This window comes from Protopterus annectens, chromosome 8.part0, assembly GCF_019279795.1.
Source record: "Protopterus annectens isolate FY-2018-M chromosome 8.part0, PAN1.0, whole genome shotgun sequence".
In the NCBI taxonomy this organism is placed as follows: domain Eukaryota; kingdom Metazoa; phylum Chordata; order Ceratodontiformes; family Protopteridae; genus Protopterus; species Protopterus annectens.
This window is the reverse complement of record NC_056741.1, coordinates 479,089,276-479,113,313: the sequence shown is the minus strand read 5'-3', so window position 1 is coordinate 479,113,313 and position 24,038 is coordinate 479,089,276. Positions and strand designations below refer to the sequence as shown.

Sequence of the window (24,038 nt, the reverse complement as noted above, 5' to 3'; positions counted from 1 at the left end):
CCAACTGAATGATAGAGCGTCCACCTTCCAAGCTGTGTGATGAAACATTTTGTGCAAAACTTTGGCAACTGGTAATTTAGTGGAGAAGCGAACAGATCTATGTCTGGAGTTCCCCATAACACTGTCAACTGTTGAAATACCTGAGGATCCAATTTCCACTCGTGAGGATCCACTATTTGTCTGCTCAATACATCTGCTAAGGAGTTCTGTGCTCCTGGTAGAAACCTTGCCTGAAGATTGAGGTGTAGATTGAGAGCAGTTTCCCACAGAATCATCGCTTGCCTGCAAAGAGGGTAAGAATGGGTTCCCCCCTGCTTGTTGATGTACCACATGACAGTAGTGTTGTCTGTTTGAATCAACACCTGCCCTGGGGGAAGTAAATCTTTGAAAGCCATCAATGCAAACTGGACTGCTAACATTTCCTTCAAGTTGATATGCAAATGTTGGAGTTTGACAGGCCACGTTTTGCACCCATTTTCCATTGAGGTGTGCTCCCCAAGCCTTGTCCGAGGCATCTGTCGTTAGAATCTGACTCGCCTCTGGCCGGGTCAAAGAGAGTCCCTTGTTTAGGTGACATTCCTGAGCCCACCACAAAAACTCCTTCCGAATGCAAGGTATTATCTGAATGACAGTGTCTAGATCTTGGCAGTGCTGTGTCCATACATTTTTGAGATACCATTGAAGCTTCCTCATATGCAATTTGGCATTGGGAAGCACCAGAATACAAGATGCCATGAACCCAAAGGCTTGAAGGACTGTCCTTGCAGTCAGCCTGGACCGTAGAGACATTTGATGGAAATAAAGAGAAAGGCTTCTTTGTTTGTCCGGGGTCAAAAAGGCCATCTGGGAAGCTGTATTCAGTCTCACACCCAGAAAGCACATATCCTGAGAGGGTACTAGACTGGACTTTGTTTCGTTCACAGAATACCCTAGGCATCTTAACACTGCCATCACATACTGTAGATGAAGAAGTTCGTCCTTTTCTTGTGCAATAATCAGGCAATCGTCCAAATAAGGATAAATCTGTATTCCTCTTCGTCTGAAAAATGCGATCACTGGAGCCAGAACCTTTGTGAACACTCTGGGCGCAGTAGATAAGCCAAAGGGCAATGCAGAGAACGGATAATGTAAATTTCCAGCCCGAAAACGCAGGTACCTCCTGCAACTGGGCCTGATAGGAACATGAAGGTAAGCCTCTTTGAGATCCAGAGTAACCATCCAGTGATCTTTTCCCAACAGAGGTAAAAGTTGTTGTAAAGTCAGCATCTTGAACTTTGGAATGTCCAGGTAAGTGTTGAGGATAGATAAATCCAAAATTGGTCTCCACGTGTTCCCTTTCTTTGGAACTAGAAACAGGCGAGAATAAAATCCTAGGCCCACTTCTGACAGAGGAACTGGCTGTATAGCTCCTATTTGAAGAAGTAAAGAAATTTGTCTGAGCCTCTATCCTTTGCCGAGGAGGGACGTCTGGCATGCCTTTGAAAGGAGGCATGGTATGGAAATAGAACTTGTAACCTCGGTTTATAATGTCCAATACCCATTTGTCCTGGGTGACTAAATGCCAATTTTGCTTGAAAAGAGCCAACTTTCCTCCCAAAGGAGCTGCCAGGCAAGAAGAATCTGGCAGCTGAAAATGTAGGTCATTGGGCCTGTTTACGAAAGGACTGGCCCCTGCCCTCACCAGCAGATTGAGCAGGCGAACTCCATTGTCTCGGCCTGAAAGTACTCTGAGCTCTGCCCCTACCACACCTAGATCTACCCCTAGACTGAGTATCAGAAGAAGGGTACGTCCACCCCTTAGTAGGCCAATTTCTACTAAACTTTGGAGGTTGTACCTGCAAAAAATCTAACAGTCTGCATAGACTTAGCCTTGTCTTCCATTTTCTTTAAGACCGACTCCACAGGAGGACCAAACAAAACTTCAGACTGTAAAGGGGCATCCAGAATTCTAGACTTAACATGCTCAGACAAATTCTGATCCTTAAGCCAGGCGTGCCTACGAATAACTGAACCAGTGGCAGCTATCCTAGAAGAAGCCTGTAAAGCATCAAAACCACATTGCAAAGAGTGCTTACCCACCTGTTCAGAAACATGCACTAAATCCTGCAATTCTTTACACTCTATGCCCTCTGCCAAAGCATCCACTTGACCTTAGCTGAGAAAGGAGGAAATTCTGATGCTTCAACATATGAAACTGGCAGTTCAAAGCTCTCATTGCTAAAGTAGAAGAGGTATACACCTTCTTACCCCATCTATCCAAAGCTCTAGCTTCCTTATCCAGAGGAACCGGATTCTTAACAACAGAGGCTCTAACACCCTTAGGCCCCTGACTAATAGTTTCTGGGTCCGCCCTAGGACTCTTATACAGATATTTATGAGCCTCAGGCACCCTGTAATACCTGTCCGGTTTAACTGGGGCAGGAGGCACAGAATCTGGATTAAGGGAAGAATATCCAAAACCGGAGGTATAGCTAAGGGTCTATGCTGTGGTAAAAACAAGAACTCCCTAAGTCTCATCCGTGAATCAGAGTAATCCTGTCCCTCCCACTGAAAATGCTCCCTCATGGAATGCAGAGTTTCTGAAAATGAAAAATCCTCTGGAGGAGAAGCAGAAGGAGTGGAATCCTCTGCATCAGAATCAGAATAAGGAGGGAAATCTTGAATGTCTTCAGCAGAAGACTCTGAATCATCCGAGGCCTGCTCCAAACTTTCCAACTCTGGCTCCATCCTGGGCCTTTTATCAGGAGGGGGCATAGAGCCTCTAATTAAAGTAATCAAATCCTCTGCCATTTTAAGCATGTGCTTTTTAGGCACAGACCCTGAAGAACCAGAACTGACACCAGAGGAAGGCAAGACAGACCTGCCCTTAGAAGGAGCCTTAGAAACAGTAGCAGAAGGCCTAACCACCTTAGGCATAGAAGGGAGAATAGTAACCTGAGAGGCCCCTTCAGCCTGACCTGCCTCCTGAGAGGCCACATCCTGTAAAATCAAAGTTTCCCCCGGGACTCAACAGAAACTTCAGCCGGATCCACCTGTTCAGCTGTAGCTTCTAAAGGTCCGGCGTCCAAACGGACGAATCATCCTGCCTAGGCTTTAAAGATTTGTCTTTGCGCTTCTTAGTAGAAGCAGGCGTGGAACATCCGACGGCATATTATAATTACACCTCTTGCCAAAGACTAATCTAGCGCAATCTAACCTCCGCTTTATAGTGCGCTTATTAAACCTAGCACAAAACCGACACCCGACTACGCGTGCTCCGGTCCCAAACAAGGAATACAAAGCGAGTGGTAATCCCTATGCGGTATCTGTTTCCCACAAGAAATACAATTATTCACTTTTTCTGACATCCGGTAAGTAACTGAGGCAAGGAAAAACAAAAATATTCCCCAACGGGGTACTTAGCCCAACTTGGTATCGGTCTGAAACTCCGAAAACGAAAAATTTCAGAACGCCGAATGGCACTTGCAATGCTGCTTCTGCATCGGACCATGCGGCAAAAAAGACTGAGGATATGACGTCGGTCATGCGCCTTTATACCCTGATGCTCTGATGTCAGATCTAGGCGCCCATGACCGACGTCAGCCTAATACTTTGGTATTCGGGCCGACCGAGGACAGCGGACTACCCATAAGTAAGGACTGCAGCAATGTGAGATGAAGAACATCTGCTGAATTCATAGGTTCATAGGTTCATACTAGGCTATCTGCCCGAGGGCATTTATAAGCCTAGCCCATAGTTTTGTGGCTTACGCCACCCCTTTAGTTTGGAGAAACTATGCCCATTATTTTGCTGTACCTCTGTCGAGCAGTGACACTGAGGTAACCCCTGGGGTGTATCTGCAATCTCCCATCCATTGGTTAAGATTCCTCTTGAACAAGGCCAGCGAGGTGCTCTGCCTCACATAAACCGGGATTTTGTTCCACAGCATAGGGAGTCTTTGGGTGATGAATCTATCCCTCCAGCACGTCCTATTAATAACCGTGTCGAGGTTTAAGTCTCCCGCCCTTGTGGCTCTGAGGGATCTAGATTTTTTGAGATGAAGCATGTTCATCAAATCTGAGTTTGACATGGCCTTGTATGTCAGGCATAAGTCACCTCTGAGCAAGCGGTAAGCAACTGAATATAACTGGAGTTCTTTCAGTCGGGCAGCATAAGACAGATTTTTGAGACCCTTTATCCTTTTGGTGAGGAACTTTTGTGGCCTCTCCAGCTGCTGCAAGTGTCGGGTCAGAAATGGGGCATTGTACTCGATCATTGGTCTGATGAGTGATGAGTATAGGGAGACTATGACTTCCCTTGATCTAGATGTGAATCCCTTCATGATAAGGTGGGCAATGTAGAAGGTCTTCCTAACTACTTTAGCAATATGAGTGTCGAATGAAAGGCTACTGTCAACCTGGGTTCCCAGGTCCCTAATAACTTCTTCTGTGTTCAGGGGATTGCCACCTATATGGTAGCTAGGGGTAACCTTATTTTTCCCGAAGGGTATGACTATGCATTTCTTGGCATTTAACTTTAGGCCATGGCTCTGGCACCAGTTATCCGTTTCTGTGAGACCCTTCTGAAGGATATCTGTGTTGGATGGGTTTTCAACTACGGCCCAGTTTGCAGTCATCTGCAAACTTTGTCAGCCATAACCCTCCTGTGTTTGCTTGTACTTCAGAAAAGTAGATGCCAAACAAGAGTGGGCCCAGGACTGAGCCCTGTGGGACACCACTTGTGACAGGCTTTGAGTCTGACATGGCGCCAGCAACTCTGACCCTGTGGGTTCTGTCACTCAGCCAGTTTGCAACCCATCTTGTAATGTATGGGTTTACATTTAAGTTGATGAGTTTTTCAATGATACCCGAGTGAGGTATTGTATCAAAAGCCTTCGCCAGGGCTAGGTAGGCTGTATGGACTGCCTTTCCCTCGTCAATGGCCTTGGTGACTGTTTCAAAAGTCAACCAAGTTTAAAAGGCATGATCTGCCTTTGACAAAGCCAAACTGGGTTGGATCCAAAGTCTGCAAGTTCCCTATGTCTTTATTTATGAGATCCATTATGATCCTCTCCATGGCTTTGCAGATAAGGCTTGTCAAGCTAATGGGACGGTAATTTCCAGGGTCGGTGGAGGCACCGCCTTTGTGGAGTGGGACCACAGTTGCTGTGCGCCACTCCTGGGTGCGATCCGGAGGTGAGACTAAGATTAAACAGCTGTCCTAACTGTGGGTTTAATTCCTCGTTGAGTTCATGGAGCACACAGCCGGGGACACCATCAGGTCCCATGGATGCTGTGTTCTTTGCCTTGGAGAGAGCAGTTCTCACCTGGGCGTTAGAGATGTTTGGGGGGCTACAATCATTTGGTATAGATATCTCTCCTTTAGGGGAGGGGAGTTTGCACTGAACCTGTCAGCCAGTATGTTGGCAATGTCTGTAGGATCAGTAATCTTCACATCATTCTGAACCAATTCTGAGCATATCTGGGAGTTTCCTCCTAGGTTTCTGACATAGCTAAAGAATGCCTTATGGTTGTCTTTAGAGTCCTTAGCTATTTTTTTCTCAAAATTAGCTTTGGATGATTTTATGAGAGCTCTTAGCTTTTTACTTATAGTGATCAGCGGTGTCTTACCTTTTAAGGATTTTGCTCTATCTTGGTAGTAGCTTTCTCCTTTTGTTGTAGAGTTTGTTTATGGCTGGGGTCCACCAGACTGGACGCTTGCCTTTGGTACAAAGAGTCTTTGTTTTGCTTGGGATTTCCTGATCCATGCAGCCCTGCAGGTGCTGGTAGAAGGCATTTGTAAGTGATTCAGCGGTTTGAGTAATGTTAACAGCCGGCTCAGGGGCCTTAAAGGAGACCACACTAGTCTTTAGAAGTGTGAAGTCGGCTTTCGAGAAGTTCTTTACTGTGGTCTTTTTCATTTCGGGTGGGGGCGGGATGAGGACCTCCAGAGAGATTAGTTTGTGATCAGATCTCACCAGCCATACTTCCGGCGTTGAACATTGTGCTCCCATGTTCGTGATGATGAGATCAAGTATGTTTTCTCCTCTTGTGGGGATGGTGACTAGTTGTTCCATGGCATTTGAGTTTATGAATTCCAGGAACTTTTGGGCTAGAGTGTTTGGGCTTGAGTAGTGTTCCCAGTCTATATTAGGGTAGTTGAAGTCACCTAGTATGATGGTGTTCGGAGATACATTTATCCCCCTCCAGTGTTTTCAGGAAGGCCATATGAGGTTCCTGAGTTTGCGAGGGTGGCCTGTAACATGCTACAAATTGCAGAGCAATCTTGCCTATGGTTAATTGCACCTGGATGGTTTCCGATGCATCGCGGCGATGCCACCAATCTTGAGGTGTGGGTGTCCTTGATGAATATGGATACCCCTCCTCCTTTCTTGGTATTGTCCGGGTTTTGGGGCCGGAACGCATGATATATGAGGTAAAACCTGATAGTGCTGGGGTGCTCTCAGGAGCCTTGAACCAGGTTTCTGTCACAGCACAGACATCGATGTTCTCCATACTGAGAAGGGCCTCGAAAGTGCATCTTGAGGTTGAGACTTCTGGCATTGAGCAGCATTACCCTTAGTTTCTTTGTTTTGTTCTAGGGTGGTAGGTTTAGAATTTGAGCCTTGCCTAAAAAAGGCACTATGGGGGTGGCAAGAGCCTTTGCCAAAATCTGGAATCCCAGGGGTGACAAGTGCAAGCCATCCCTTGCGAAGCAGCATGGCTTGTCCAGCATGTCATCCCAGGCAGACAGACATTGGATCCCCTTTGAATGACACCAAAGTTTAAGCTGATCATCTTATCTCTGTATTGTGGCATCATTCTTGGTGAAGGTAGGATACTGCTTGAGCTACATAATTAGAGAGCTCCTCTATGTCTCTTTTCATGTAGTCCAAGGAGGTACGTCTCAGGTCATTAACACCAGCGTGGACAATGATTGAGTCGTACTTGTACCTGCTGTTGAGAGACCTGAGTGCATGCGTTATGTGGTGGATTCTAGCACCAGACAGGCAGCTTACTGTGACCTTCTCCTTACTCAGTCTGGTGAGCGGGACGTCAGTGTGTCTGACTATGGAGTCTGGCATTGTGTTTGGCCTTAAGGGCTGTGACTGTTTGACACTCTGACTGTGTGGTCTATGTGTTGCAGGTGTTGTGTTCTGAGGTGGTAGTTGTTTGGGTGTCTGCTTTGGTGGCCTCTGCTGTTTTGGTAGATTTTTGATCAGAGCCTCCGAGTATGTCTTTGTGTGTTTATGTGTATGATTTGAGGTTGTGATGGTATTATGTGAGACTGGGTCTATAGTGTGTGTGGTTACCTTCTCCTCCTGTCTGGTCATGCCAGTCCTATGTTGAGAGAGCTCAGCCTCCAGTTTGGCCGTATAGTTGCATCTCTCGCATGTATTTGTGTTTTGTGGGAGGAGGAGAGGGTTGTTCAGGTACATGAGGCAATTGTAACATTGCCTCAATATTCCCAGGTTCACCAGCTGAGCAGGAGAGGACATTAGCAACTGATCCCTCGACATGCTAGAAGGAATAGACAGAAAAACTTAAGAAAAGGTTCTGGGGGATGTGGGTGACCGAGAAATGGGGTTTGCTTTTTTGGGGTACTTTCTATAACGAGTGCTGTATCGAGGTGATAAGTACTGTAGGAGCAACTGCTTCGCTATACAGATAGAGAATAGTCTACTTGGGAGTCAAGTAGAGATAATTTATAGTTGTAGGATACACTAAATAGAACAGTAGTATACTTTGAGGAAGGTAGTTTTAAGGGAAAATTTGAAGAGTGGACTTTAGGTAGCCCTAATAGTTTAAATCTGATTAACCGGCGCTGCCCTAGTGTGCAATGGTAGCAGCTCCGCTCTAAAATCGCGCTAACGCGTGCTTTATAGCAGGGGGCTGGAAAAAACAGGAAATTACCCAAAATGGCCGACGAATTACTAGTTGCTGCTTCTAACCACTCCTCTGAGGACAAACAAGCAGCTCAGTACTCCCCACTCCCACTGGTGAGTAAAGAAACTACCTCTGGCCACACAAGAAAATGGAGGAACACAGAAACCAAATACAAAGCCCAGGGATCAGCAAAATCTGATCACTGGAACAACTAGCTAGGAAAGTTTAGGAAAGGAGAAATATTTTTTTTTTTTGCAAACAGACAGAAAAAATGCAGTAAATGCTTTGTTTTCGACTAAATTGCTATCAAAGGCTGGTACACTTGAGTGTATTAGCCTGTTTCTTACTTTTAAGCAATACTTTAGCCCACAAGTGCAATCAACAATATAAGCTCACAAAAACAGGAAAATAAGGTAATAAAACAGTAATATAGGCACAAACAGTAGTCGAAAAGCTCAAAAGATCGAAAAATGCAAACTAAAAAGTTTAAAAAATACTTATGATCAAGAAAGTTGCTTTTTCTGCTCTCTGCTGGCTTAGGAACTCTGCAGGGGACCACGAGGAGCTATGCCTAGTTCTCTAATTAGTCACTGTAGTTAGTCTAGAGTCCTAACAGCACAGTCAATGTGGAGATGTTTGCATACTACATGATGGTGGTGTGCCTACAGGGCCGGTGTTAGCATTTTGGCACTCCAGCAAATTTCAAGTTGGGAGGCCCTCTAGGCACTTCCAGTGTAAGTAACACCCTGCCACTGCCACCCCTCTTAAGCAACCTTTTAGTTCATGCTACAAGCTTTTAGGCGTAGTACATACAGTCTGACCTGTAGCTACAATGCTCTTGCATTACAATAGGTCACAGTGTACAACACTATGTTGGCCCATCTCACAAAGGGACATTCACAGTTACTGGCATTTAGTTGCAACAATGATACATCACAACAACTCTATGTAACTGTCTGGACTTAGTGAAATGGCACCCTAGGCCTACTGTTTCAGACCCCCACACAGATATACCCTGCAGTCCTCCCCTCTGTTTCCCCCATGCTGGGCTCCCCATATGATGCACATTACTTTTTTTCTTTTCTCACATTTTGCCTTATGCTTCGGCTTTTTCAAAACACCATAACTTTCTATATGCCAAGAAGTTCATCAAGTTATTTCATTTTTACAGAACCTTTTCATCCAATGATAGCATAAACAAAAATTATGATCAAAGGTAGAAATTCAGTGTTTCTGTTGAGCTTTAGTTTTCGTGACATCCTTTCAACACACCTTTCCTAACAAACACAGCACAGTAGTAATCATTTAGGAAATAGCGCAAAAAAAGACAGGGTCCATGAAGCCACAGGGTTACAGATGCAATTTACAGCATTTTCCCAACCTTTTAATCCAATGGTGGCCTAAACTGAAATCATGAGTAAGAAAATAATTTCAGTCTTATTTTTATTTTTTGTCTTTCAAGGAAGGTATTAAGTTGTGCTGAAGGCTTAATGGTCAAAGCTGACAAAATAGTAGCTCATAATAAACTAACAAGCCAATTGTTCCGAGGTTACACAGGTCTATCCCAGAATACTGCATGCCTCCCTAACCTCCTCACAAAAAAAAAAAAAAAAAAAAAAAAAAAAACAGTCACTACCTATATATCCCACTGGTGCTAGACTGGGATGAAATCAGACGTACAAATTGCCAGTCATGTATTTCAAGGAACTGCTGACATACATATACATAGCATGCCTCCTTACTCCTCACCCATAGCCACCAAAGACAGCTACCAGTATACATTCCTTGATGTATGATTGTGAACAAAGTGAAAAAATAATGATGACAGTAATGTATTCTACTTCATTGCTCCTAGAGAGTACACTGCCTCTACAGAAGTTGTAGTAACCTTTTTTGTATACCTGTGAGGTCTGTCAGAAAAGAAAAACAAACATTAACCACACTATCCATTAGGTCAAACATAAGCTATACTGATCTCCTGTGTACACCTTTAAGGTGTTAAAGTGATGAAAATTAAAGTAATAACCACACAATCCCCAGCACCCCCCCCCACACACACACACACACACACGTAAGCTCAAGTAATTTTCTGTACACACACATATCTAAGCATGGCTGGTTTTAGAATGGGTGTAGTTGACAGCAGTGGCCATTATCAGCTTTATCCTAACAAGGTCATATTCACAGCCCTGTTCAGGTTAAGAGCATAATCAGAAAATTAATACACGTTTTTCTCCTCATTTTTTCCCCAACCAGAAACAGCTTTTGTGAGGCCCCCCACACAGTCAAGGATGATCGAGAGCCTCCTGTATCTATTTATACAGTCTAGAGAGTATGGGCCACCACAGACCGAGAAGATCTAAGTGTCTGAATGTTTTAGGATATATTTTATGCCTTACTTTTGAAATATAATTACTTGTTAGCTGTATTTTTTTACTGATACCCAACAATAAAAATGTGTCCTAGCATTACTGGGTGTGTGCACAGATATAAATCAGTAATATTTTTTAAAGACACACACAAGTATAAGCCATAGCAATATTAGCCTTATACTTATTTCAGCAAATAGCAATACATTGTGCAACACTGATACCCGTACACCATATCAGTGACTGCTGTTTAGCAGTCATCAAAAAGCAGCAGGGTAAGTCCAAACAGCAGCAGGGGTAAGTCTATTTACCTCATCGAGGAGTAATGCATATATGTCACTGTCCCAGATTTTACAGACCTTCCCTAATTTTGCTCATAATTTTGCTCTGTCTTTTGTAAAAAGTTTGATTTGCTGGTAAATCATTCAAAATTACAGACCGTCAATAAATCGGACATTAGAGTTTTATACTTATTGTCCAAAAATGCATGTTTATGCAATAGCTGCTATTCTATTAACTTTTTAAATGAATTAGAGTAATATTTGAAGTGTGTTCTTGATTTTGAGACTTTATTCTGCTATTATTTTTGCCACCGAGACAAATTCTTTGGGAAGGAAATTGAGTTATACTATCGGGTGTTCTGCCAGTATTTAAAAAACTCCATAAAGAGAAAACCATCCCTGAGGAAGGTATGCAGTGAGAGTGGTCACTCTGGGCTATTGATCTCTCTAGTGCTTATCTTGCTCGTGTCCATTATCAGCTTTATCCAACAAGGGTCATATCACAGCCATGTTCAGGTTAAGGAACATAACCATGAAATTAATTCATTTTTATTCCTTACTTTTCCCCAACCAGCAGCAGCTTTTGTGGGGCTCCCACACAGTCAAGGATGACTAAAGGACCCCCTGCAGCCATGGGTATTGCAGGTACCTAATGCTGGCTATGTTGTTAATTTTAGTGGAAATAAATGTCCATCAGTAGGGTTTGTGGCACTACATCAGTGGCAAAATATTTAATGGAATTGTGAAGCCCGTCACCTGATAAAATACTGTTACTATAACCAGAGATATCTTTGAATTATAAAGGAGACTCAGATAAGAATTATTATCCATCTGGTTTCGTAAGTATACAAGATTGCTGTACTAGCTTTTGTTGGTTTGACAGACATGCTAAAAAAATATCAGGATAATATAACTTGCTGTGGTTATGGGCCCCCCAGGAATTGGGGCCCCCATCGACCACAGGGTTCGCTGGTACCTAAAGCTGGCTATGTGTGCCTACTATCTTTGTGGAAGTCATTTATGAAAAAAATGAAACGGGGGAGGGCCTAGGATGGATCCTTGGGAATACCCACAGATACACGAAAAAAGGAGATGTCAGGAGTAATGTTTGACAGCCTGTTTCCTAAAAGACAGATAACCATCATACCAGGAAATACAGGGTGTATCTAGTCCTATGAATACACATCTTTTAAAAAGTTTTGGGTGAAACCCAGTGTCAAAGACCTTCATCAAGGAAAAAGGCAGATACAATATAACTAGCAGTTCTGTGTAGATTCACGGAAGTGGGGAAATTGAGAATTTCAGAGATGGTGCCATGATGTGGTTGAAATCCATACAGAGTAGACTAGATTATTGTAAAGTATAGAGCAGAGGCGCTGATGTTTAATATAGTTTTCAAAAAATGTTGATGGTGGGATAGATCGCAATGGGCCTATAGCTGGTAAAGTCAACTGATTTGCTACCTTTATGAAGCTCCAGGATATAAGATTTCTTCCAGAGTATGGGAACATAATTTTCTTTGATGGAACAGTTGATTAGAATATACACAGGACAGGCAATGAGACTGCTGCTATCTTAATATATATTCACCTGGAAGGTTGTCTGGGGTGAGTGCTGTTTCTTTAACTTGAGAAGCTTTTTAATGGTAGAAGTTGGTACTGGTTGGACAGATATTTTGTTGTGACAGTGCTAACTATCTTGGGTAGGTGGGGAGGATGAAGTTGTGTTTTTAGCAAAAATGGTTTGGACAAAATAGCATTGAACTGGCTGGCTATACTATTGGTGTGTTTATTTGTTGAGGGAGATGATCCAGTAAAACAGCCAAGGTTATTTAGTTTGTATATTGAAGACCAAAATGTTTTGGGGTTCCTTTGACTTGGATTTTGTAGGTCTGAGTAAAACTGATCTTAATTTCTTTTTTGGCCTAAAAGTTTAATTTGTATATCTGATGATAGAGTTGGTTTTGTTCCATTTCCAGCAAAGCCATTCCTTCAAAGTTGGGTTGAATTTAACCCATTTATTTCTGAATGGTGCAAATTTGTCAAGTACATTAATAAATATAGTATTAAAGACGCATCTTTCTCAAGTTGTAGAGACTTTATATGTGTCTGTTTGGTGGGACTTCAGAGTGGCGGTGAAAGTGAAGTCACATACTTCAGGTGAAAGTGAAGTCACATACTTCAGTGTCAGTGGTGCAAGAGGCAGCATGCTCATTTTTGGTGCAGAAGGCTGTGGGTTCTATTTTCACACCTGGTAAATGGATTATTGCACTGCAGTGCAGTGTAGCAAAAGGGAGAGTGGGTGCTGTACTCCTAAGTGTGTTATCCTTTGGATGAGATGTTAAACAGAGGCCCAACCTGCTTGAGTAGATGATAGCTCAGGTTGATGTAAAAAAAAATCCCATAGCACCCATCGAAAATAGTAGGGGAAATTCCCAGATGCCCTGGATAAATTTCTCCTAGCAGTATAAATGCCACCTTGGGTCTCACCTGGAAAAGATGCCACTAGCCTAGTGGGACTAACCTGGTCAACAAAGGATACATAAATAAAGAAAATAAAAAAAAAAGTCTGTTATATTACACAAGAGGTTGTAGCACTGAACTTTTGGGGAGCACATATAGTTTCATACAGCAAAAGTGGGCAGGTGCTCACTTAAGTTATCAGGGAAGGAACCTACAAAGGAGACATTATTTGAGAAGTTTGTTAAAATCCAGTCTAGGTTTCCTCAGGGTGCTCCGGTTTCCTCCCACATCCCACAGACATGCTGTAGGTTGGTTGGACACTCAGTTGTCCCTAGGCTTAAGTTTGTGCATGTGTGTGCTTTCTGAAGAAGGTTAGACACTGGGCTGGCAACTTGACACCATAAAACTCCACTGCCAATCATGAGTGGACAAGGTGATCCACTGTGGCGACCCCTAACCGCGAAAAACCGAAAGTTAAGATCCAGTTTAGGGTACTTAGTCTAACTTTGTTTTTATTGTACCTAGCTGGGGTATATACGAGTTGACTGAAACCACAAAGATTGATGTTATAGGAGGAATATTTTTTATAGTGTTAGCCAGTTAATACTGAAGTCACCTAGAATCAGAGTTTCTTGGGGGAATGCTGATAGATGCCCCTGACAGGGTTACTCTGCAGCATTACTGTCATTGCCCAGAGGGATGTAGACTCCCATTATTGTTATATTTTTAGGTTTGTTTATTTTGAGTGAAGATATAATAATTCCTGCAATAATGACAGAAGTGAGGGGGGCAGTGGTGAGTGGATGGATAGAAAGGTTAACAGTTTGCCTATATGTAACAGCCACTCTACCTGCTAAGTTTGAAGATATTGTAGCCTGGTGAACTACTTATCACAAATTTCACGTTTTAGCCACATTTCTGTGGTTATGATAATGTCAGGTAGGCGATGTACATTCCATACATTTACCTCAGGATGTTTATTTCAGAAGTTTCTGAGGTTAACATTAAACAGGAGCAGTCCTGCTGTATTTTTGTGTGGGGTGCTGAGGATGGAAGGGATGTTGTTTGGATCTGTGGTTCTGGATGGGATGATCACCACCAGATAGTGATAGCTTTAACAAGTGATGCTGTTAGCTTTAAGTCACCTTTGTTTTAATTTTTGGTCTGGGGGCATAAATTTGAGGTGATAAGTATTGTGCGTGAGGTGGGGAGAGTTTTATATTTTAATAGGTGAGTGTAGGCTCTATGTAAAGTTTGTGTGTCTGTATGTAAGTTCATGTCAGAAGAGGAAAGAAGGATTATACTGTGAAGTAGTTAGTGTAGGGAAGATAAATGTGCAAATATTACCAGGAGTGATGGTAGTAATAATTTTGGATGAAGCATCATCTAAATGGAGAGTTAGTAGAAAGAGTTTATAGGAGAAAGTGGAGAAGCATTAAGTAAATGGTATAGGAGGTAGTTAAATGTGCATTATGTAAGAGTATAGACAGTGGATGGTATTCCAGAAAAACATATGGTGTAAATAGTTAGAAGAGCTCATCAGAGTAACAGTGGTGGTGTGAGAAGAAGATAGGCTTGGAAGATGTACCATGATTGGTTAGGGTTAAAGAAAGTTGTGACTGGATGTTGGCAATGGGTAGGTGAAGAAGATGGTGACTATTCATAAAGTGGAGTGTGGGATTGGGGGTTAGGGTAGAAGAGCAGAGCAAACCTGAGTGTAGTGAGTGTGTACAAAGAAGGATACATACAAAGAAGGATACACCTACCTGGGAATCCAAGCAATAACAGAAACAAATCAGTGAGGGCAGCTTACAAAGTTAAGTTTAAGCCTAGCTGTACACTTCTAGTAGATGGATACTATAATGTGAGACAAGAGGGAAGACAAACTATTCCTATTTTGTGGTAAGCATTCACTTCAGTGTACTGAGAATGTATAGAAAACAAGGATTGAGAGATGCAGGGATTATTTGACTAAATTAAAATTATGGGAGCCTGTTCCAGCTGCTAATCATATTTATATACATCAGGAGTCGAAGTGGATAGAATTTTTACATTCCATTTACACTTCCTAGTAAGTGGTACTGCGGGTTCTTGGGCACTAGGTCTGCTGAACTAATGACAAGGGCTGGGTTCAGGCCCTTCTTTCTGTTAATGCTTTTCTTCCTTTGGATGATAAAGTAGCCATCTAAAAAGTCAAATTCTACACACCCAGCAGCAGCTGGAATGGAATACTCACAGACAAACTTAGCCTACCAAGTTAACAGTTTAAAAATGGCACTTGTATCTATAATGCTAGAATAAACAAAAATAGCTGGCTGAAGCCACTCATTTGGTGATGAATGGTTACAAATATGAATTGATTTGAGTAAATGTATAACCTTCATTATAGCTTGATTAAATCTTTGAAATGCAAGACAGTCTAACATACCTTTGTCAGTACTCATTTCAGTAACAGTGCATCATTAAGTAATTTCTAAAGGTACCTTTTTTAGCAGCTTCAAGTAATTCTGGTCTATGGAACCTGGTCAGCTTCCGATACAAGCGGCAATACATCCATACCTATTAAAGAGAAAGAGCAAAATTGTTTAAAATACACTACAGATCAAATGCAGCTATGGATAAAACCAGTCTTTCTTTAAACTCCTGAAATTATGTATTGCTTCTGACAGAAACAGGGTACAATATTGTGAACGGAACCTCACCATTAGGGACAGACTGAGTGCTTCATGGTCATAGTGCATCCATCTCCAATTTTTCCTAGGAATTATGGTTATTCTTTCAGAACCCAGTCAGTTGTCACTGATGCTGTGCAAGGCCTGATCCAAATTTACACATTTCAGATGGTGCCGTCTTGTGCTGGACTAGATCAAACCCAGTGCTCATTTTCAAAGTGTACAGAGAATTATCATTATGTAATAGCCCCCTTTAGCTGTACATCAAAAGCATCTCCAAAGCCCAGCTATACATAATACTGAGATTTTCCCAAAGTTCATTATGCAGGGTATACTGTACTGCCACTTATATGTATATACAGTAGCACACACCTACAGATATGTACACTAAATAGTCTATACACAGCCCTACACTGGCAGTATTCAAATCCCTCTGTAATGCATGGTTAGTACAATATCTACTTCTGCATTCAGGTGGAGCACCCTACATTCAGTTCCATCATACTCTGGTAATACCTACACCAAGTTTTATGGTATGGTTCAGTTCAAACCCATTCTTATGTAAACTGGAAGTATGCCATACATAGACCTGATGCACAGATGGAACACACTAAATCAAGTCCTACACAACATGGAAGTTCCAAGGCTAGGCCTCATACTCATAGACGAAGTAACTGCACCTATTACTACTGCATGTATGAAGTACCCCATACTTCCGCTTACAGATGAAATACTCGTACTTATTCTTACAGTCACAGGAAGTAACCCTTCCTATTCCAAAGCATACATACCTTACCCTAAATCCAGTTTTACTGTACACTGGTAGTATGCGCATCTTATCCTATATAAGCTCTGAAATACCTATGCTGTAAATACTCATTATTGGTCCTGCCAGATATAAGCAGCACCCCAAACAAGTCTTACTATGCACAATAAGGTCTCGGTATCAGAATTGCTGGAACCATAACTGCAAGTCCCTGACTGCAGAAAAAGAATGAATGCTGACAGTTGCTGTACTTTCATTAGAGTTTCTGCAGGGGGATGGCTATACTCCATATCCCTGATAGTACGGTTACAACATCATTGTACCTTGCAGTATGGGGACTATTTTAAAGTACTGCAACCTCAGACTTGGACTATATCCCCCTTTATTCACACATACAGTCTTGCTGTTTTAAGGATCAAAATTTCCATCCTTGGGATTCTAACAGGAGTCCACAGAAGCACATATACCTATATGGATAATCTGAGTTTGCCATCTATAATTCAACCACACACACAGCATAATTAGCTGTACATAAAAAGTACTGTACTCAGTTTTGTTGGCAGAGAAGGTAACTCACACCCATATTTCTTAAAATGGAGGCACACATACAACCCTAATGTAAACATGAAGTAGCTACACCTAATTCTATGTACAGTGGAAATACCAAAGAACAGTCCTGCTATACACAGGAAATAATCTATACACTTGTTTCTAATGCATAGTGGAGGTTTCCTGCAGTCCTTCCAAATGCTGGAGGTTATATTCAATCCCACTACATTGTTTTTAGAAGCAAACATTACTTATGACTGCTGTCAATCACAGCCTTCCCAAAACATATTCCCTGAGCACAGCTGAGGGCAGTTGAGCACAAATGAACTGGCTCAATTCCACCACCCAATGGCTGTACTCCTCCACCCAAGTTCCATTACTTCAACAGTTACTCTTCCTGCCACTCCAGAGGCATAGAGGAGCATGCCACAGACCACATGTACTGCATTCCGGGACAACAAACATACTACTTTCATAGCATTCTGGGAAAACTCCATCACCCTAGGATCTACCTATTTATTTTATTCTCTCCTATTATCTACCCATCTACTTTATTGTTTCTCATTCTCCTAATTCCCTACTCTTTTGCTCCTCTATTTGCATGGGGGTACACCTTATTACACAGTACCTAGGGTGACCACTAGAGGGCAGTAGTGCCACTTGTCTCCCATTACTTTACCTGCTTTACATTGTAGAAATTACACTAGGTTTTAACTGTTCTTGCCTCTGTACTCTCACACCTTTTCCTTTATTTCTGTAGTTATCTCTAGCTGCTCTCTACCTACTCTTTCATCCCAAATACCTTACTAGGAACTCACCTCCATACCTCACTGATTGTTTTTCCTCTGCACTAGTCCTCTTGGCTTTGCCCCACTCTGTTCACCCTGCGGGCTCACTCTGCTCCCCTACCCCCAAATCTCACCCACCCCCAGTAACTCTAGCCTTATACTTCCCTAGCCACACCCTCTCCCCACCTACCCATCATATACGCTAATCAATTTAGACATCCTAACCACTTCCCTTCATTTTTCACCTATCTCCTTACTCATTTTCTCCAACTCCCTTACCCTGAGCACTGTCCCTACTTCCTTTTTTTTTTCAATACTTCCTAAAAAAAACTCTGCCTTCCTTCATTTTCTTCAATTCCCTTATCCCTGCCCAAACCTCTTTTGCAGTTGCACAAGTTACCTTCTTGAACTTCCACAGCTAACCTTAGCAAGATGCTCACAAAAAAAAAGCTCTCCCAACTAAGTTAGTACTTATAGCCATTCTTATACCAGTCCTCACGTCTGCCTACCTCCTCACCTCCTTTGAAAATATGAACTATGTTCACTTCAACTACTCTCCAAAACAAACAGCTATACAAACGTCTACCCTTACCCATTTTCAAATATATTATACATCTACCCCCTGCTACCTACTAGCCAAATACCATCACCTCACACATATTAAAGTCCATAACTCCTCCATAAGGAAACTAAAAAAAAATCAATCTAGTGACTTTTATAACCCTATGTCAAGAATAAACCCCCCCACCTTAAAAGATGGTAATATCCACCCCAACACTGGCCCAACCAATGTTTCCACAGTCACAACTCACAGCAACACTTCCTCTATACCAACTACCTTAACCAGTCTCCCAAACTCCTTACTAATAGGACATCTAAATATCCATAGTATCTACAACAAAGTTGACCATCTCCATGCCCTTCTCGACATTCATTCCTTTCATATCTTCCGTCTTACAGAAACTTGGTTAAAACCAAGAACAAAGGACAAGGAGATAATTCCCCCAGGTTATAATATATTGAAACTTGACCACACTAAACGGAAGGGTGGAGGAGTAGGCGTTCTGTTTATAACTGGTTTACAGATCTCCACAATATCCTTCATCCCCCTCCACAATATCCTTCATCCCCCTCCCCAAGAATCCTTCATCCCCCTCCCCAAGATAGTAAGGCAGAAGTCCTTATCACTAAACTTAAACTAAATACTAGCAAATCCCTAAACATCATCATCTGTACCTACCTTCCTCTTAGTAACAAAACTATAATAGAGGATATTCTAAGCTGGGTTTCCACTACCTATCCACAAGAAACAATTATACTAGGGGACTTCAATACTGACTGGAAGTGCATCAACACTGAAAACCCTTACTCACATATTAATCTACATGGTTTCAGTCAATCACCACCACTACTAGAATTAACAAACCAAATAAAAAAGAGAGAGCAACTTAGATTGGATTCTCATTAACAGACAACAAACTTATAAAGTTGGAACCTGGAACCTTTCCTGAGGATGTAAGTGATCATACTTTGATTTACATTGTTAGACAAAATAATGACATTCCTAACTCCCCCATGTTCAGGATCTCAAGGTCAAATAAGCATTTTAATCAGATGTCTTTCCAAAATGAACTGTGACTGGGACCCTCTAAAAACTCTCCCACTTGAAGAGGCTGTTAAATATTTCAACTCAAAATTCCTAACAATTCTAGATGAGCACGCACCCAAACGAACTATTAGAATGAAGTCCAAGATAGCTCTCTGGCTGTCAAAAGATACGGCTAAGGAACAAATCTTGGGCTAAATGGAGAACTACCAGAACTATCTCTGAGAATCAAACCTTTAGACAGTTGAGAAATATTACAAAAAGAGCCATTCTTACTGATAAAAAGAACTACTATTGTAAACTACAGCAAACTCACCATAATAATCCACAGAAGTTCTAGTCTAGCATAAATAGACTTCTACATCCTGGGCACTCACCAACCCCATTAGGAGCCGATAATACCCCCCAGCAAATGGCCAATGCCTTTAACACTTTTTTTTTTTTTTGTTTTTTTTTAGACACTATACAACCCTTAGCCCATCATCTATCTGCAGACAATGCTAGCCCCCCTCTCTCTTTACCTGATACTCTACCTACCTTCCATCTTCAACCTATCTCTACTACCTACATCCAGAAAATCATCCAAAAGCTTAAGCCATGTACCGTCTCCGCAGACCAGTTACCATCAGAATATCTGCAAAGAGCAGCTAAAATCAGTTGCCTACCCTATATCCATCCTTATAAATAGAACCATTAACGAAGGAATCATCCCAGAAATCTGGAAAATCTCACACAATTCCTTTACATAAAGGTGGTAACTCTAATGATTATTCCAATTACAGACCTATATCTCTCTTATCACACCTAGCTAAGGTCATAGAAAAATGTATTCACCATCAGCTAATGGCCCACTTAACCCAACACAATATCTTAGCTAACTGCCAACTGCCAACATGGTTTCGGGCCTTACCATAGTACCACCACAGCTCTCCTCTCTTTCACAGACTCCATCAATTGCAACCATAACAATAGCCTCTCTTCAGCACTCTTTATTGATTTATCTAAAGCGTTCAATATGGTAAACCATTCCCTACTCATAAAGACCCTCGAATACCTCTCTCTAGACAACAAGGCTATCCTCTGGTTTAAGTCCTATCATAACAATAGGCAACAGGCAGTACTCTGGGACAATTAAGCTATCCTCCCACCTGCCCATCTCCCTTGGAGTCCCACAGGGCTCCGTTCTAGGACCTCTCCTTTTCTCTTTGTTCATCAATGACCTTCATGTTGCAATTCCTCAAGCAACCTGTATACAATATGCTGAAGATTCTACACTCATATGTACTGCCAAAACTTCATCTGAACTTCATACTCTAACCCAGAAAGAGTTTAGCACAGTAGAGGCTTTGTTCTTGAAATGCTGCCTCCTGTTGGACACTAAAAAAAAAACAAGCTCTTGCTCTTCATATCTAACACTAAGTCCTCTCCCATATAATTCTAAATTAAATCCAATAATGACACCCTTATATTCCAAGACTCCATCACCAAACTGCTAGGAATCGCAATCAATAACAATCTCACCTTTGATGACCATATCAATAAGACCATTAAAACAGTAAATAGAAAAATAGGCTAGTAAATAGAAAAATAGGCTGCTTATATAGAATAAAACAATCAACTCCATCATCCAGAATTAGAATTGCTCATTCCCATTTAATCTCATCTCTTCTGTATGCTTCACCCATATATACGAACCTAAAACAAACTAATCTTGTCAAACTAGCCAACTCCTATAATAATATAGCCAGATTTGCCACTGGGAACCCTTTTAGAACTCACCATTGTCAGGACCTATAACAACTAGAATGGCTAGAACTAAACATTTTGACATTTTCCCAACTAACCATTGTTCATAAGATATTTTACCAACTGAACACCACCCCTATACTTTCAAACCTTATTACCCCATACAGGAATCTCAACTCCTTACGATCTTCTGGTAAACTTCTTGCTAGCATAAGCAAGTCTAATAACCTGGCAGGTGACTCCTTGTACACCAATACTGCTGGAAAAAACTGGAATACGCTGCCACAGGATATAACTCTTGTTCCCTCGCTGCCACAAAGGCTCAATAAATACCTGAAGACACACTGGTTATGCCCCTGTAGCAACCCTGACTAATCCTATGATTTCTCTACTTCTATCACCAGCCTGTATCCTCCCACTAATCTATTATACTACAGCCCTATGGAAGTAGTTACGATCTCTAGTAAGTTACATAAGTCATGTTATGAATGTTATCAGTTGTTCTGTACATCTCACCATTGATAACATACTGTAAAGTGACCTATCTTTCTTGTACAATTTTTGGAAAGCAATATAATAATTCCTCTGCATTAACTGATTTAGTATCTCTACTTTGTAGAATTGTTCCATGATATATATGTGTGACACAATCGCATGTAATATTTTATTGTATGATAAAACTGTTTTTCTTTACTATATCTGCGTTACTACTGGAGCTTTTCTCCCCGGGCCTCCACTGAAAATGGACATATATCCAGCTGGACTAGCCCGGTTAACAAATTTAAAATAAATAAAATAAATAAATCACTGAAAGTATATCTAACTTGGGACCAAGATCTCCTGTATTATGACAGTCAGTTTAACCAGACATTCATATTCTTTTCAATGGGTTGCAGCTAGAGTAATCTAAAATTGTCAGAAATCACCTTCCTCATCACAGCAGATGGTTATTTAAGATGCTACAATGTACATGTACTGTAATTTACTCATTTACATAAAATTGTTGACGGGGACAGTCACAATGTGCTGTGGTCTATTATCAAAGACTGTACTTGCACATAGAGGAATTTTGGTTAGGACTCTGCTCTTACTTTCTAGTAGATTGCAAGGGTCAGGGGTCTTTTCTGTGATGGAGACTCTGATGGCTGTAGAGTCAACATTATAGGTTCATAGAAAAAAATGTATGGTATTGCTGTGTACAATGTATGTAGGTCTGCTGTTAATATAACAGAGGCCAAGCACTAGCAGATTGTCAGTCTTTCAGATTTTCTGGCGTACACGATCATGGGACAGAGTTGCAGTGGGATCTCTGTCTGATTTTGAATAAGTGGCATTGGGTACTGTGAATGTTTATAGACCTAGAATCTCTGTTACTTCTGCAGACGTGCTACATATTGTTCATCAGCAAATAAAGTAAGATTCCTTGGGGAATGTTGTTACATGAAATAGTATAAACAGACTAATTTCCTGTTTAGGATAGAGCTGTAGCTTCTTGAAAACAGGCTACACAAATATCAACACCAGCCACAGGCACCCCATAGCATAAAGACTATCCGAATAATGTGTGTACAGCATAATGAAATCATTATGGGACAGCTACTTTTCATAGAAAATGTTGCTGAAAATAACTATGGGGTTGGAAACTGCATTTGTATGGGTTTGATTCATGTCAAGGGTGGCATTTTCTATAATATTGGTACAAGACCCATTTTTATTTCGATACATTTTAGACCAAGTTCCTTGCTACTAAATGTGACTCGGTGTAGAGTCCACTGTCGATTCATTAACATGAACTGAGAGGTTAGTTAAGAATTCTGTTTAGAAATGAATCTGTTCAATGCAAAAACTTGGAAACTTGTTTAGAGCAACACTTACCGGTTGACTTTGAAAAAAAAAAAAAGACAAAAATATTTGTTTATGATCAGGGGCTTGGAAAGTTTAAAATACTTCTGACATGTGAAGATGCGACTATATGTGCAGCTAAAAAAATATTTTCTAAGCAGGGAAACCTGAAGCATGTTTTACACGTGGGCCTCTACGTACTTGAGTAGTAAATGTGATTTGAGTAGGGCACCCTCATCAACTACAACTTAAAAAGGCTGCTGTGCACATTTCAAGAGGTGCCACACCATTTCACGTAATTTGTTTGAAAATGTGACAGGCAAACTTACAGATACAGAATAGCTTCCTTTGACCCTATTACTGCACTGAAAGGAAACAAAAAGAGGAACAGTAGTTCTCAAATGTAAGTCTCAAGCCAATCTGAAAGACCTTCCAAGAAACTACTTTACTCAGAGAAAAGTATAAAGGTTTGAGAATTCAGTGATTTACGACTTGAACAAGGAATTGGCGAAACCCCATACTAACATAAACCAAGACAGGAGTTGCGAACATGGAGGGGACATGATGATGAAGATAAAGACAACTGGGCAACAGGCAAAGTCTGATGTGCAGTCCTCTTACATAATTTTATACAGGAGTTATAAATGTAAAAGTACATCTGTCATGTTCCGATACAAATACTACATATATTTCAAAATTATACAATTTTTAGTTGGAAAACTGCACTGTTTTTGCATTTTAATTTTGTTAATAAGGACAAGCCCTGTTAATTTTTTTTTCAGAGCTGAAAATCGTCTTGAAAACCTCAACCCACAAAGCCTCACTACCTTACTTCCTACAAAGCCTCACTACCTTACTTCCTACAAAGAAGTTGACAATTGGTCCTCGCAGGTGGAAAACCTCATACTGAAAAGTTATACTTGCAATGATGCAGTACAAGCTCCTCTAAAGAGGTAAATTGGCTTTGTTTATCCATAATGCTTTGCAGATGTATGTAAAAGTGAAGCTTTTCTCCCCGGGCATCTGCTGAAAAAGGACCTGCGTCCAGTCGGAATTTCCCGCTAAACAAATGTAAATAAATCAATCATTGTC

The 24,038-nt window shown here is 41.3% G+C and overlaps 1 protein-coding gene across 3 annotated transcripts in view; it reads right to left on the bottom strand.

The window, feature by feature from the left end:
- Positions 1–24,038, bottom strand: part of LOC122808893 (renin binding protein) — a 1,087,318-nt gene that overhangs the window by 273,585 nt on the left and 789,695 nt on the right. For all 3 annotated transcript variants that reach the window (XM_044080005.1, XM_044080006.1, XM_044080004.1), the window contains one exon: positions 15,461–15,536. In XM_044080005.1, coding sequence (XP_043935940.1) covers positions 15,461–15,536 — 76 coding nt within the window. The remainder of the gene's footprint in view (positions 1–15,460; positions 15,537–24,038) is intronic.